Source organism: Diprion similis, chromosome 8 (assembly GCF_021155765.1).
Source record: "Diprion similis isolate iyDipSimi1 chromosome 8, iyDipSimi1.1, whole genome shotgun sequence".
NCBI classification, from domain to species: domain Eukaryota; kingdom Metazoa; phylum Arthropoda; class Insecta; order Hymenoptera; family Diprionidae; genus Diprion; species Diprion similis.
In genome coordinates, this window is record NC_060112.1 from 9,091,893 (window position 1) to 9,108,209 (window position 16,317).

Genomic DNA, 16,317 nt, shown 5'->3' on the forward strand with positions numbered 1-16,317 from the left:
GTTGATGTTGAAATTTTTTTATTTCAATTGTGACTATTTGTTAGTACAATGCTTTCGTATACGTAATTGTATACAGTGTATAATTAACACATCAATTGAACAAATTCTTTTTTACGCTAGCGACAATTATAGTGTAAAAATTGGACTTGCATTTTTTTAAATTATTAATCGAGCATATGCATATGCAGAGAAATAATGGTATTGAAAATGACTTCTTATTCCAATGATTTATCATCTTATAGACTAGATAAAAAAATTAATCAGCTTGCGAACAAACCAGTCATATCAAAAACTGGTACATTTATGGGGTTAGACAAGGTGCAATTTCAAAATGGAAATTCTAATCTGCTCAGCCTCACATTGCTGCATGATTTGCCTATATCGCTGCATATCAAGCTTTCATGTATTCCTCCTCCGAGCTATAGTTATTATATACTGGATGATACTTTTGCAGTTACGTAATGTGACAAAATCGAATAAACATTAGTCATAAAGTGCCATAAAAAAATCTTTACACATATATTGTCATAGCATAAATGAATATATAGTTGAAGTTAATCCACTGATTTATTTTTTCATGATTTAAGAGGAGTTGGATGTAATATGTGTCTTGTGTAAAATTATTTTTAAATGGTGGCTGGTTGTTGTCTCCGGTATATTCACAATATAGTGATTTATTAACATATTCTCACTTGGGGAAACCTAAAATTTTCAATTTCCTTTTGTCTGAATTTTTTTGAAGCTCGCATTCATTTATAATTGGAGTTACTTGATTTTGGAATTTGCTATATGATCATTACGGCCTACTTGTATACCATTACATTGGCAGAATAACTTAGTTCGACAATTTTATCTGAATAAGTTGAAAGATTTCACATATTGCCATAAACATGTAGTATTGACTTTTCCTGTTTTTGTGAACAGACAGATGCTGGTTAATGATCATATGGCATAAAGCAGATATGCTAATGACTTTTCTTTAACAGGAACAAGACAGACTTTCAAACAGGGATCGGTCTAGTCGGGAGGCAGAGCAAGAGCGGCAATGGAAACAACTGCAAGCAATGCGCCAACAGCAAGCGCAAATACAGCAACAAGTTATTCACGAGCAACGTGTACATGGTAAATACAATGTTTAAAAGGTTTATTAATTGATGAACACCGACTGGTGTCATTCCACGAAAAACGCATAACAATAGACAATGAAGTGAAAAATTATATTTTTAGCTGGTGCTCAGATAAATTTTTCAGTTCCTAATTTTTTTCATTTCTAATATAGTGTGTTTATATATAACATATTTGTTTCATCATTTCATTGCAGCCATGGCAAGGGTACACAGACAGATAAATGAAGATGGCACAACTCAAATGAGCACTGAAAACACCCCAGGATTAACAACACAATTACAAGTCTCCACAGCTCAGGTAATTGCAACTAAATTCCATGAAATAACATCCCAAAGCTCCGAACTGACTTGAGCATTTTTACGCACGAATGCTGTAGTAAGTACTTCGTGTTTGTGCATACACCCAAATCGTGAGCACGAACGATCACGATCCGTCGCTCGTCGGTCCGTCAAAGGATTTTCATGCGGAACAGTGCTCAGTTAGGACGCATCTTTGACGGTATCCTGATTTTTACTGGCTCACTATGGTTACCACGAATGGTCTGAGCATAAAATTACGCGCACGAACACAAATGTCGAGAACGTAAAAAGTTCATATGCACGAACGTTTGTGCAGGAAAACTGTACATGCATGCAAAAATGCTGAAGTCAGTGCGCGGTTTTAAACTATTTATATATTATGTGCAGGTATCTTTTATTATTGAACGCAAAGCAAGTCAGCAGTTGTAGATTAATTATACCTAAATAATTTTATGATATAATTGACTCCTATAGCAGGTTTACTTTGACTGCTCGGCTCAAAGTATATACCTTGTACAGTACAAGCCAAACGACCGTATTTCATGATAACTATTGCTACATTTTGTGGAACGGTTATTTTATATCAAATTTTCATTCAGGATGGAAATCATATGGGTCCCATAGCATCGCCATCTCCTGGATCTCGTGCAACGTTTTCGACCCCTCCAATAAAAATTACAAAAGGTGTAGCTCCCCAGAGTCCGCTTCAAGGTATTACACGCCTACCAATTCAACACGCTACTCCAGTCACTCGTCCGGTCAGCTCTGTTGTGCGGCCTGGCATGCCTAGTACTTTTGCACAGCCTCCTTCTCCATTTTCTCCACAACCTCAATCTCCCCATGATTTCCCACAATCTCCTGCAGCTTCACAGTCGCAGGATCATTTCCAACGCTTTGAACCTTCAGAATCGTATAATCAAACTCCTCAAACGTCAAGACCACAATTTCCCACCACAACTTCATATGCAACCTCACCTCGGAACGATTCTTTTTCTCAACCACCTGGTACACCTCGCCCTGTGTTCAATGCTCCCACACCTCGTTCCTCACCACATGTTTATGCCCCTTCTCGAACTCCTGATCCTTATAGCAGTCAAGCACCCACTCCGTCTCCAGCTCCCAGTTATACCCCACCCAGGGGAGAATCAAGACAAGAACCTCAATCACCTGAGGTCTTTAATCAGCAACCAGAAGTTAATCGTCAATTACGGGACTTGCTCCAACGGCAACAATTTAATAAAAAATTGGAACCTCTCGCCACTTCGTGGAATCAAGGTAATTCTTATTCAATACTGGTTTCTTAATTTCCGCTTACTCGTACTAATGTTCAATCTCAGTTAGTAATCGTTGCTAAGCACTCGCATCTCAATATCTTCATAAATTCCTGTTTAGATGGGCAAAGTGTAAGTGAAAATCCTCAGCCGCAATTTGATGGAAGTCATCCTCAACTTCCTCAACATTCACAAGCTTCGGGAAATACTGGAGAAGGTACTTTCAGGCATCCGCTTCCCCCTGGTATTGTCAGACCACGAATGCCTATTCAGCCAAATGTCATCATACGCAATCCCATTGGTAAGCACATTGAACAATGAATATTCATCAATATCCTATACATATAGGAGGAAATAAATTACATCGGAAAGAGTCGGGTATACCATACACTGTTTTCAAATACTCGTGCTAAATAAAGCCTTACTATGTATAAAATGTCAAAGTAGCCTTATTTGATTATAAGACGTTGAAAACGATCCAAGAACTGAGAAAAGATATTTACACAAAGATTAGTAAGATATTACTTATAACAATCTAGGCTACTTTCAGAAATTTAGTTCCTTAGGTGCTTGTTATGCATACATAGGTATAAGTAAACTCTTGTTCATTTATGAGATTTGACACGTTTGTTCATGATTGATAAACAAGACTCCATCCTATGGTGACTTCGGAAATAGTAATTGAAATGTTGAAATTCATTTGAAACCATTAAATCCTTAAGATGCAAAGTTTGAGTTCTTGATAGAACATGACCTTTTTGTTTAATTTTTTAAAGACAAATCTATCATTTGGTGTACAGGGCTGAATGTGAGGCTACCAACAGGAGGTAATATTGAAGCCAGATTGCAAGGTATCGATTCTCGTAAAAGAACGCTACTGCAACGGCCACCAGTGCCTGCCGGCATACCGCCACAACATTTTCAGAGTGGCCAGGTATTGCAACGATTACCTGGCCCGCGAAACCCTCTTGCGGAGCAGTTTGACATTTTGCAACAACAGAGGTTTCCAGGTAAGCGATATTAAATCGAATCACTGCACACTGACTGTTTGAAATATCTATAAAAAAAAAATACATCAATCATGGAAATAATTTTGATGTCACAGAACCAACTCAAGCCCCACAAAGCTTAGTTCAACGATCAGTGCGGCCTGGACTTGATAATATAAACCAAGGTATTAGAACGATGGGTGCACAAGGAATAGTGAGACCTCCACTTCTGTCAGCGACAGTAACAGAAGCAAGTGCTCCAACCACTGAAGCGTCAGAAATCCCAGATAATGTAACAGCGGAGCTTGAAAAACTTGAACAAGAGAGTGCTCCAATGGTAGAAGTGGAAGGTGTTAGCGCAATATTGGGAGATTTAGCTGACGATGATGATGAACTTTTAGGTAAAAATAAATCTGCTGGTTATTGCTTAATGAGTGAAAGAGGCATTTATGCCAGTGCATTCAATATGTCAGCATCATTGACGAATGAATTTTTCTCTCAGTTTAAGGGTGGACTCTGGTGAAATTTAGATAATAGCGAGTTTCCGAATTACTTGTGCGTACACTTTCATCAGAGAAGATTGAAATTGTATTTAAGAACATATACTATCATAATCTAAATCTTGTTGGATGGAATTTTAGAACACGTCTATTTTAGTCACTTCAAAACCGAAAAACTCGGTGTTCTCAAAATTTCACCCGAGTCCCTCACTGAAAATGTATTCATCAGGCAATGTGAGAATTTCAATTTTCACAGCTCATTAGCTTCTAAACAGCTAGGCCATAAATATAAAATATTAAAATTTATTTCAAAATACTTCCTTCACGAAAATAATTAAGTAACATGAGTTTTGTATATGTGTTTCTTTTAGCGGAAATGGGAGCCGATTTTAATATACTGGAATACGCGGATCCCGAATTGGACAATATGACTGGAGGTGAAAAAACAAACATATTTGATCTCGACTTAGAGCAAGTAGAAGTAGAAACTAAAGAAGATAAACAAAAAAAAGTGACAAAAGCAGAAATAAAGCGCGAAGACGTGGGCACCACTTCAGTCACTCATCCCGAAATTCGAGAAGCGACCAGCAGTAGCTCATCACAGGATCAGTCTGATACAATAACAAACATACGGCCACAGGCGCAAACTTTAGTTGCAACATCTCAAAGCACCCATCAACAACAGCCTGTACCGGGACAACAGGGAACAAATCCACAAGCTGCAGTCGTGCAGCAACAAATGCATCAACAAGTTCAGCAAGCGGCAGCTATCGGAAGACCAATGCCTGCTGGAACAAGGCTCATTTCCCCTGATGGAGCAATCGGCGTTGTTACTTCGACTAACACTGTAACAGTCAGCTATCCGTCTACTTTTCCAGGTCATTCACAGCGATTACCTCAAACTCATATACAAAGTAAGTCTACTAATGTAAATTGTATGCTTGCACTATGTAAATTATATTTTGCAGTGTGTATTAAGTCTGATGTAGCTGGAAGTAGGTAAACAGGAAATACAAAGAAACAACATAGAAATGATAAAGGTAATTCCCACTCGTCAGCTGAATACTAGGTGGTCAACTAGTGTAAACAATAATTGGGCAATAGGAACGTCAATCGAGTTCCAAAAATTCATTTCAACACCATAATTACAACCATGATCTTAAGTGACAATGATTATATATACTAGTCGCATCTGTCATAACATATGTCACAGCTAAACTTTGAACGTCACATTTTTTATGATCTACTTACAGTGATACATTCCAAAGATATTCATCTATGATATAGCTTTTTTTTTTAAATAATCTTCTGGCTGGTGAAGGGGTCCCCATGATGAAGGTATTCACATACGACCACGGACACACCTACGACTGTTTCTCGCAATGTTTGGAGCATTTATTTGGTAGAAATGGTAATTTGGATACAATTATTGTGGGTGAAATATTCGTTGTTAGCCACAGATGAACTTGAAGTTAGAATAAACTGTTAGTAAAATAGCATGGGACCAGCTAACACACGGATGCAAACATTGACACCATAAACGTAGCCACTGCTTAAGCAGAGTGGAATCAAATTTTGAGGATATAATGATTTTGTGCACTCTACAGGTACCATCGAGCTTATACACATGGAGGTAGCATCCCAAAGCTCACATGTGTTACCGGGATTGCCCTTAGCCAGTTTCACATGCGAGCATTGGGATTTTACCTCCATGTGTATTTGCTCGAAGATAGGCACTGATCACTATTACACCCACAACAGTATGGCAGAAAAAATTGTTGAATCGTATTCCACAATAGTAAATTAGTCTGAATTCTGCGAATTTAGCGGGTAAAAATCACTCGTAAATAGGTACACATAAATGTAAAAATTTTGATCAAGGGGACTCCTTGAACAAAGTTAATTTCACAACGGATAAAATTGAATTGTAGGAAAATTTCTATCGTACAAAAGCAATTTCTGTTGAATTTGACTCTTCTATCAAGGGTAGCTTTGCATTTACATATCTTCTTAACACAAATTGATTTCACGCATAACTGTGGCTTCCCATTGGAAATTTAGTTAGATGTTACAGGATACAGATTGAAACTGTCAAAGAGGACTGCGGGGGTCAACTAAAAGTGAAAAAACGCTGTTTTAAGCACAACCAAGTTTTCGTTTTGAATAATCTCAATTTTTACAAGTTTTTGTTGAGATGCAATATGTATTGTGTTCAAATCACATTTGTTTTACAGTGACAATCCAATAAGCCAATTGTCTGTACCAAATCTGTTAGGAACTCATCATGTTAAAGGAAAAATAAACAACGTAAAAACAATACACGACACTGCTGACAGACTCAATACAAACCATTTTGAAATCATATGTCGATTTGCTCCCACACTTGTTTCTGAATATAAAAAAATCTGAAAACTAATTCTTCAATAAAAAGTAACTTCTTACTTTGTCCTATTGTACTAATTATGAAGTCTAAAACAAGGCTGGCATTGTCAAGGACCATAATGTGCACTCACCGGTTAAAAGACCCATCTTTTTAATTAACATAAATACTAATGAGAATGCTTTCGGTCAGCAATACAGCAACAGCAACAGCAACAGCAACAACAGACGCAGTCCCAGCAACAGCAACAGCAACAACAACAGCAGCAACCGCAGCAGCAGCAACAACAACCACAGCATCCACAGCCACAACAACCACAGCATCAACAGCAACAGCAGCAGCAGCAGAGGCTAGGAATGAGAGTAGGTGGAGTTCCTACTATACCAGGTCGTGTGGTACCTGTTAGCCACATGATGGGTCCACAAACGCCTCTACCACCACCGCCACCTCCGCCATATCCTGGACTCCCTCCGCCATATCCAGGACCTATACAGGTGTGTGGCATTAGATGTTTATCTTTTCTAGGATTATGTGCATTGCTTTCAGATTCAGTGTTTTCATTTTGTGTTGATTCCTTCGACTCTGGTTATTATTTTCTAGGAATTTCGCAAAAAGTGCTTTGAACGTTTGATCAAAACTATGTTGTCTTAGGTAATTTCTTTCATGGTGTAATATAAGTAACATGAATGTCCCAAAGTTTTTCTATAATCAGTTTCCCTAGGAATTTTATGGGTAACAGTAAAGTAGCATGTTTTGTTTTTGGTTAATATTAATTTAATGTTGACAATATTCAAAGCTTTCTTCGAAAAATTTTTTCAACTAGTAAATGGTCATATTTCTAAATACGACACGTTACCGAAAATTACATATGATATACCTGAAATAGCAACGGAAAGGTTGATAAGTTATTCATGTTTCGTTCACGTAGAAATGGCATCTTCGGTGTAATTTTATATATCCGTGTGAAAAAGTAACTGAATCATTAAATTTTTACTTTTTGTAGTTCAGATTAAGATCCGATTATGTCTGATACTTTCATAATTTGTTTATTTTTTTCCTCATTTATTTAAAAATTTGACGGTCAGTTATCTACAACAGTCGAAAATAAAAATGTTAGCCACAAGTTTATGTGCCACATAATTTCGAAGCACTTAGATTTGGTGAGGTTAATTATTTTAGTTGACGTATATCAGGACACGTTATGATACATTTTTTTCCTGAAAGATGAGATTCAGGTGCTACATAAATCAAATCAGGTATGGTTTTTGTTTGCTAAGGCACTTAATTTGGACACTATAGATTTAGCTCTTGTATCCAATCCAAGTTGACAAGTCTCAGAAATATTATGGCTTTCCCTGAAGAAAACTGAAGAAACGTAAAGGCCAAAAGTTAAGAGGATACGAGAAAAGTCAATTGGGTTATTGAATACTTCGTGTGTGAAAAGCTAGTCCCGACTTTCTTTATAAGAAGCTAGATTAAGAATATTAATCAAATTACAGATAGCTGAGTATTTGTGATTGTACACTGTCATAGGCTGATTAGTTTTAGACGTCATGATCCTTCAGAATCTTTTCTGTACTTCCCCTTCTAAATATATTCGACTCTTGGCCTGAGTCTACCACATTTGACTTTGTTGTTAGATAAAAATTGGCCACAGTTTCTAGTGGCTAGACTATCGATTTTGCGACAAAGATTCAAATACCTTTACTTGAGAGGGTAATTCCTCTAAAACATTCGTATCATGAATATGGCTAATTGGTAACAAAAAACAAAAAAAAAATTGAAAAGATGATTCTTCCATTTTATTTGAACGGGAGTGGGAATGGGAATGGGAATTTAAAAATGGATTCAAGAGATATCCTACCACGAAAATTTATTCTTTCCTATGTACATTTTTCTTCTTTTTTGGGTGGGAGCATTAAAAATAATGTCTCTGAAACGAAACACCTTGGTGTAGATATGTTTTCAAAATGTTTCGAGGAGGGCATGATAAATCCAAGGGCTTCTGAAACTTGGCCTTTTATTGTTGATGTGATCTTCAAATGTCCAACTTGAAGTTGAAAAGGACACTCTAGACCTCTGTGAAGTTGGTGTGTTTCATGCTTATGTTGTTCATAGTATAGTTTTGTTATTGACTATTAATTCTTTAATTCCATGTTATGCTGAAATATTAGTCTTTATTGAATATTAGTCTGTTTGCGTTGCTTTAGCATATTACATTTAACAGTTCATTTTGAACATGAGAGGTATCCTATCTTTGAAGTCGTTCTAAATAATTTTATGCCGTTGCAAATGGTCAAAACGTAAAATGGTGAACTAAGAGTCTTGGAGTCGTATTTTGAAAATAATTAGTGATCGTTAACCGACAGCATGACAGCAATCAATAAACCACTTCTATTAGATGAATTGAATAATTCAACAATATTCTACAACAATTACAATTAACAATTATACAAGTAAGGGAAATTATCAATGACATAGATTAACTCACTAAACGCTCGAATACATTGTTCACGATCATCATTTGTCGCTATCAGAACACAGTGTCAGCTCTATAAATTATCAACCTCTCCTTACAGTGATTATTTTTTTCCTCTCATTCTTTCTGAGTTTTTCCCAAACTTTCTCATATTTCCTTTCATAATTCATTCATACTTCTCTCTCACTTCACAGTTGAACAATGATATAACTACTCACACAACAGTCATGCACATGTACATCGGTGTCAACAACAATATTTTAAAGCTATCTAGCTGTAATATGACAAATTTAATAATTGCGTACAGAATAGTTAAAACATATAATTGCGTTGATGACAAATTCAAAACAAAGTTTCTCATGACCAATTAAATTCAATACACTGAGCACCGATTGCTCGCTGTGTGCATACCTATTCTATTAATTGTTGGAAAGAGGATATATTTTATTGGCTGTCACTGTTTGTCTGTGATGGTAGGAAATCAAACATCACCGTTTTGATTAATTTTATATAGCAAGTAGAAATCTGATTTCAATGTACAATTTCGTCAATTTTTTCATACTTATATTTAGTGTTTGAAATGATTTATTTCACGTTAGTGCGGGGAAAACAAAGCAAGAGACAAACGAAAAATCATTACATTACAATTTTACTTCTTTGAAGCAACCGAGATTAGAAAACGCAAAACGAAATATTCCTACACTTTTGTCTCCCATACTGATTAATGGAAAAAAATGTCTGGTCGACCTCAATAAACCGGGTTACTTGACAAAGACAGTCTTACGTGAACCAAGTATCATCGTCCATCAAAATCTACTATGCAAGGTCACATATCCGATAACTTGTGTCATGTGTTTTAAATCTATTCATATGAAAATGTCTAACTTGATTTTGTAAACTATCAAAGGTAGCTGAGTGACTTATTTGATATACATATAAGAGTACTGGCTGGTAATATGGTGTTTTGGCCTGGGTGTTTGCAATGCATTGGTGTTGGTGCATGTCTAGATGGGGCTGTGCCCGGGTGGGCGGGGCTTGGTGCGCCCCACGGTCCATGTAGGGCACCCTGGACCAGTAGCAGGTCCATCGCTACCCTCCGTGGTTCACACTGGTGTACCCGGCATACCACCGCATCCTCATCGGAGACCCTTGCTTCTGCAGGTGAGCAAGCCTTGAAGAAAATTTTTTGCACTCGATTCATGTATCTCATAAATTACTCGATTGTCAATAGCAAACTGCCTTGATATTTGAATTTATAAAAAGAAAATAAGCGAGTTGGGATTAAAATGTGGAAAAATTAAAAAATTGATGCGTCACGTCATCAAATTTTCAAAGACACAAAAATTTATTTCATAGAGTTTTGAAATATAGAAAAGTGAAAATGCATGAAGATTAAAGTATTAAAAACCAAAATATGGAATCGTTCGAATGAATAAGAATATAGCAAGTGCAAACATAAAATCAATAGAATCCTGACAATTTTGACTTTATTTTGGTTTTTTGTACTGTATCTATTAGTATTAAAAAATTCTGTAGTATTATATTATGCATCACAAAGGCAAAGTCGCCTTTTTATGCCAAGTGTAAGTTTGCAATATGAGTCATAGGAGAGTACGTACTAAAGCCGAAGACAAATATTGTGATATGCTAGGTGAAAAAAGGTGCCTGCATGATACATACAATACTTTATGTAACAATGTATGGTTTACAAGGTTTTTTTTTTTCTTTTAGTAAAGTACAGAAAAAGTACTTATCAGTTTCACAACGTTAAAGTGCACTATTTTGTACTTCAATGGTTTTTTTGTCCTGTTGCAGCAATGATTACTTACTATTAAAAAAGACACAGACACCATACTTGCTTTATACAAAATAGACTTTTGCATATTCGAAAGTTCGATATTTTTACCATTTTATTTTTTAATCTTACCATATTTTGACTCCCACCCAAGTTGAACTGACGTATAACTGTCACTATTTTTTTTTTTACACTCCACTTGTTGTCTATGAATCACACCTCAATTGACACACATTCGTCATGTTGCAGCTTTCTTCATGAAACCGAATATGTTGTAATAAAAAAGGAGGAAACAATGGATTTGAATCTGTGACTGTTATCATTCTAATTAGATGTATTTAAAAAAAATACCTTACTGACGAAAAAAAAAAACAAGTGTACCAGACATAGTTACTCTTGCGAAATTCTGTGTCAACATTTATCTCATTTCTAACTGACTAAACTTTTGTAACTATACATCGAATGTATAATTTTTCACCAAACTCTGTAGAATACTATACTCCTAAATCGGAGATGTGTTTCAAGGCAGACTATGATCAATGTAAAACAAATTTCGCGACGTCAATTAAATCAGGACTGGCAGTTTTGTATGGACATCTAATTGTTGTAAACTTCTTAATACAACTATCAGATATTTCGTTATTCTTTTGGACGGACTTGCTAGATTAGATCAAATTCTGCAAACTCCACTGACTTCGAACGATGGAAGGTTGTACTCGTGTGTAGGTCTTTATGAAAGTTCATCTACTTCTTTGTAATTTCGTAGATTTTAATGCAAACTTGGAGTTTCCGGTTACTTTGAAATTCTATGTGTAAAAAAATTCTACAACTTGCAAATCTGTATATGGGCCATTCGCTAATCGCCTATAGAATCCTCTTGAGTTGCTTCGGCAGGCGGTATGAGTGACAAACATATCACACGACTGGCCGTCTACACTGAGGGTCGAAAGACCATTCTTTTCATGAAAACCGACACTGAATGGAAATTTGTGATATAAGTCATTCAGCATGTTCGTGGCACTGGACTTTATATCTAACTTGGCAAACTTGGTCATTCGGCATATCAAACAATTGTGTCGTACGATCAAGTAGCCTCAGTACAGATGCATCTCAATTATTCATTAAATTTTCACGTGTAAAAATTGTTTCATCGCTGTAATTTTGTAAAAACATGTAATTTTCCGTTAAATTGCTTAAATAACCTGCATCAATTAATGTAATTGTTTATACAAAATTCTGCAAAAGTATTGTGAAGTTTCATCGAAATGTTCTTCACCAGCATTCTTCATTTGACTTTGCTATTAGTAATTTATAACTTCTTTTCCCTATTAACCGTTAGACTGCCAGGATTTGAAAAGCATTATTCTGCTTAGAAAGTCTCAAAATGTTATGTCTGTATCTTACATATAACATATGTGAAATTCCAAGCACCAGCAGAGACTACATTTAGACTTTCTGGCAGTCTAAAGGTTAAGGACAAGTTCTCTACATCAAATTTTACTCGATCAACTTGACTTTCATTTTCTAACCCTGGGTTTTATGATGCTTTTGGTTATATTATGATTGGCGTACTTTGTCTGCTGTAGTGTATGTTTGTGATACATCATTATCAAGAACTCGGTCAAGTTTACATTAATTTGCATCAGTATGTATGTTTTAAGAGAGAATGATTCCTATAATTTGAAACAAACTACTCAACTACAATATTTACCTATGCAAACACCTGTTCCAAATGTTTGTTGACGTTAATGTCTTCGACATTCCATTAGCTAATTCGTTACTCATATAGGAGCGCCTATATTTACTTAGAAGCATAATCGTTATTCGTATTTCTATACCTTCGTTTTCATTTTGTTTCATATGTTCAATACTCATTTTATGTAATTAGTATAGTTGGAGGTAATCTTTACGAAATCAAACGTAGTGTGGAACAGATCATACTAATCCAAATAATTGCAGGACTCTCTATTTAGTTTAGTTTTAATTCTCAGAAGCACGATTAATTCAAGTCAATCAATAAAAATCGAGTCGTAGTTTATGTATCCGAACTTCTATCTTTCGAAAATTAAAGAAATGGTATGGATTCTACGAAATCGCAATAGTAAATTCGTAGAAAGCATGCCATTTCGTTATTTTTGCGTCTAAGGAAAATGTGTTGAAGTGTTTTTGTTCAGAATTGTATTTAGGATGGGGCTGTTGAGCTCTTTTTGCGTTTAAGATACATGGACTTCGATATTTAGAGATGTATACGTCAATGTCAAAATCGACAAGCCCCCCCTCAAGTATATTTAGTTCAAATTATAAATCATCTTTATAAGTTAAAAAAGCTGAAGGTATGACTCATTGATTGTGTATCAATTGAGATTATGTCTGGACAAGCTTACAGTATATTGAATATTTAACGAAAAGCTTACTAAAACCAGTTAAGGTGAATTGGTGTCTTGCTCTACTGCTCTAGAATGTGTATAAATTGCCTGTTTGACCAAACACTCCCTGTATGTATGTTAAATATGTATTTGGAAGTGACCTTAACTGTCAGTAGTCGTGTTCACAGGAGCAACCGTTGCTGCTGGAAGAATTACTGGAAGAAGAAAAACGTGAACAAGAAAAACAACAGCAGCAGCAGCAAACGGACATCTCAACACCGAGTGGTGCTTTGCTTAGCGATAGTGAATTCGAAAGACTCAGAGCTGATGTGCTGGGCTCTACTCCTCTCTCTTCTCCACCTCAAAATTTCATCTCCGGTGGAGGAGTACCTATTGTTAGACCACCGTGTGCTACCAGACCTCCTTCAACTCCTGGGGCAGTGTGGCCACAAGGAATACCTGATACTGCTAAAATAGTAGGACAATCACCGAGACAACCAATTGCTACACAAACTCCACCTGAATGTTAGTGTAAAATGTGATATCACAATAGAATAGTCTCATAAAATCTCAAGCAGATAATTCAATGTTGCAACTTTTCACAAAATTGTTCTGATCTAGACGATGTGTGCATAATGTTGTACAAGACAAGGTGACTTTTGATGTCAAAGAACGTAAATCTTTGAACTAATTTGAATATAGTGACAAAATTATCGTTAACTTTGCTACAATCGCTACGTACTTCAGGGAAGAATAGACGAAGTGCAAGTTCCACAGCACTGAATTTTACAATTAATATACATAATTTATTAGATGAACGTAAATGTTATTCCATGCTTATACAGTTTTTATATTTAACGATTGTTTCTAATTTTTCACTGTAAAAGTTACTAGGTTTGACAAATTCTACTTAGACTCTCATTTATTCTGACAAGAAACAGAGTAGCAAGAATTATAACATTATTCAAGCTTCAAGTTGAAGACGTGATTATTATTATAAATCATGTTACTGTTGTAGGATAATATTATTCACGTAACTTTGAGGGTAAACTGAGAGTTACGTGTTTCGGATTGCATTGTGGAAGTCAGACGTGCTCGAATTTGGGGATTTATCATTTGTATACATTTCAAGTAGTTGGATTTTTCAATTCTACGATAACAAATAGCCTTGTAGTTGAGATCATTCAATGAATGTAATACATATTGAATCGAGAGTTGGAACGTATTAGACCACATCAAGACGTATGTCTTTCCATAATCTAATATTCTAGGGCATGTGTGTGGATGCTTTGTGCAATATTTTTTTTTAATGCTATTAGGATGAAAGAAACAAGAATTTCAGCTAATAAAATGAAAAGCCAATCTCCATTCAGTAGTATATAGTTTATAGTTTTCACCAGTTTGGGAAAATGTGTCAAAGTATTGTTTTCCTAGACCATGAAGGGTACAGAGAAGGAAAACGAATTTGCCAGTATGAGTGTGAAAATGGCTGAGGTGAATGTTCGTGCAGCTGCTATTTCCAATTCAACCACCAAGCGCACTCACATTGACATGTCTGAATTTGATTACAAATGAGAACTGCTTTTTCTCGTAGAAATTCTATTTGGTTTTACTTAACTGCAGATGATCACCATTACCAATTTTATTGTAACCCCACTACACATAGTCCAGCTCTTGAATCAAATCGTTGAAAAATTTTTTTTTTTCACATCATCACTTGTTGAAGTTTCGAGTTTGAAATATTAGATTTCGATTTTTTGGTTTCACTGTTACAATTTTACGTTCACCTCAAATGCCAAGTTCACAGGCAACCTTGTCAAGTTTCATTCTCTGTCTCTTGACTCCTGGCTTCTAAGCAGAATCAGTAATTTATATTATCGAATGCATTTCAGCAAGGATAGCGACATTTAATATTCCACAACTTCCAACACCACCAGCACCACCGGAGAACATTGTAACTGAACAAGATCGTCAAATTAAGTTACAGTACGAGCACTGGTTCAATCACCAAAACCAAATCCTATCCCAGCAACTGAAATATTATGAAACGGAAGTTCAAAAGTTACGCAAAATGAAGAAAGTACGTATTTCATTCTTATCTACACATATTGTAGTAAATGAGTATATTAGATCCTTTCAATAATATGCATTGCCTTGCATATAAATTTACATATTGTTGAAGGCTCAATTAAGTATCAGTACATGTACGCCAACTTCTTTGACAGACATATCCAGGCAGGTTATTTAATTTTTCAAAGTAAATTACTGTTCGAGAAAAGGTCACTTTTGCGCATGCTCCACAGGTTTTAAAAATCAAACGATCCAAGCACATGTTGCAAAAATTCAATTCTAATGCTCTTTATAACTCGACAGCATATCACTCGTACTTCAATACATGCAGTTTATAATAGATAGGTATATGTTATGCCCTGATTGTACATCAATGCCTGCATGTTCTAGGGATACACTGGTGAATAATAGCATTTTATCAATTTAATGAAAACAAAAATTAATACTAAAAAGAGAGTAATCGTCGCAGTAAACGATCTGTTCACTATTTTTTTTGCAATTTTCTTGGTTGGTATAAGAATACCCCGATCAAATATCATTCTGCAAAATATAGTAGAAAGTGTTGAAGTGTTTGGGAACGTAGAAATGACCATGAGTTTTACATTCATGGTAGGTATTCAAGTTACAAAAATACAAATATGTTCGAAACTTTTTTAGATTTTAATTTTAGACATAATTTTAAATAAACATAGGCAAAGTATGTTATCCATTTTTTATCTTGATTCTGTATTCGCAGGTTAAAGCAGGCTTCATAAGCTTCACAAAGCTTTAAACTTGTTGCCAAAGAAAATTTTTTGCTTCTTACTTTAATGAATTCCCCACAAATAAAACGGAATGAAACAACGTCTTGTTTACATTGTCTTGACGCCATTTTCTAACTCAGTAATAAACAAGAACGGTTGTTACAGCTTTGATAGACAAATAATACTCAACACTGTGCATTACGCGAGTAATATGCAATTTGCTACCGTTTTGATCAAAGTACTACCTGCTGCTCGTAAAATCAATTAAATCTTCAAAACTCACTTATCGACGTAAAA

General features: G+C 35.6%; 1 protein-coding gene across 9 annotated transcripts in view; it reads left to right on the forward strand.

Annotated features, from left to right (window-relative positions):
• The window catches only part of LOC124409085 (histone-lysine N-methyltransferase 2C-like), a 67,697-nt gene that overhangs the window by 27,942 nt on the left and 23,438 nt on the right, over positions 1–16,317 (forward strand). For 6 of the 9 annotated variants that reach the window (XM_046886476.1, XM_046886479.1, XM_046886483.1 and 3 more), the window contains 11 exons: positions 987–1,122; positions 1,322–1,425; positions 2,027–2,702; positions 2,820–2,999; positions 3,499–3,708; positions 3,804–4,088; positions 4,559–5,101; positions 6,760–7,061; positions 10,055–10,207; positions 13,384–13,732; positions 15,100–15,287. In XM_046886476.1, the coding sequence (XP_046742432.1) occupies positions 987–1,122; positions 1,322–1,425; positions 2,027–2,702; positions 2,820–2,999; positions 3,499–3,708; positions 3,804–4,088; positions 4,559–5,101; positions 6,760–7,061; positions 10,055–10,207; positions 13,384–13,732; positions 15,100–15,287 (3,126 nt within the window). The remainder of the gene's footprint in view (positions 1–986; positions 1,123–1,321; positions 1,426–2,026; positions 2,703–2,819; positions 3,000–3,498; positions 3,709–3,803; positions 4,089–4,558; positions 5,102–6,759; positions 7,062–10,054; positions 10,208–13,383; positions 13,733–15,099; positions 15,288–16,317) is intronic. The other 3 variants (XM_046886480.1, XM_046886481.1, XM_046886482.1) reach the window with 3 other exon arrangements.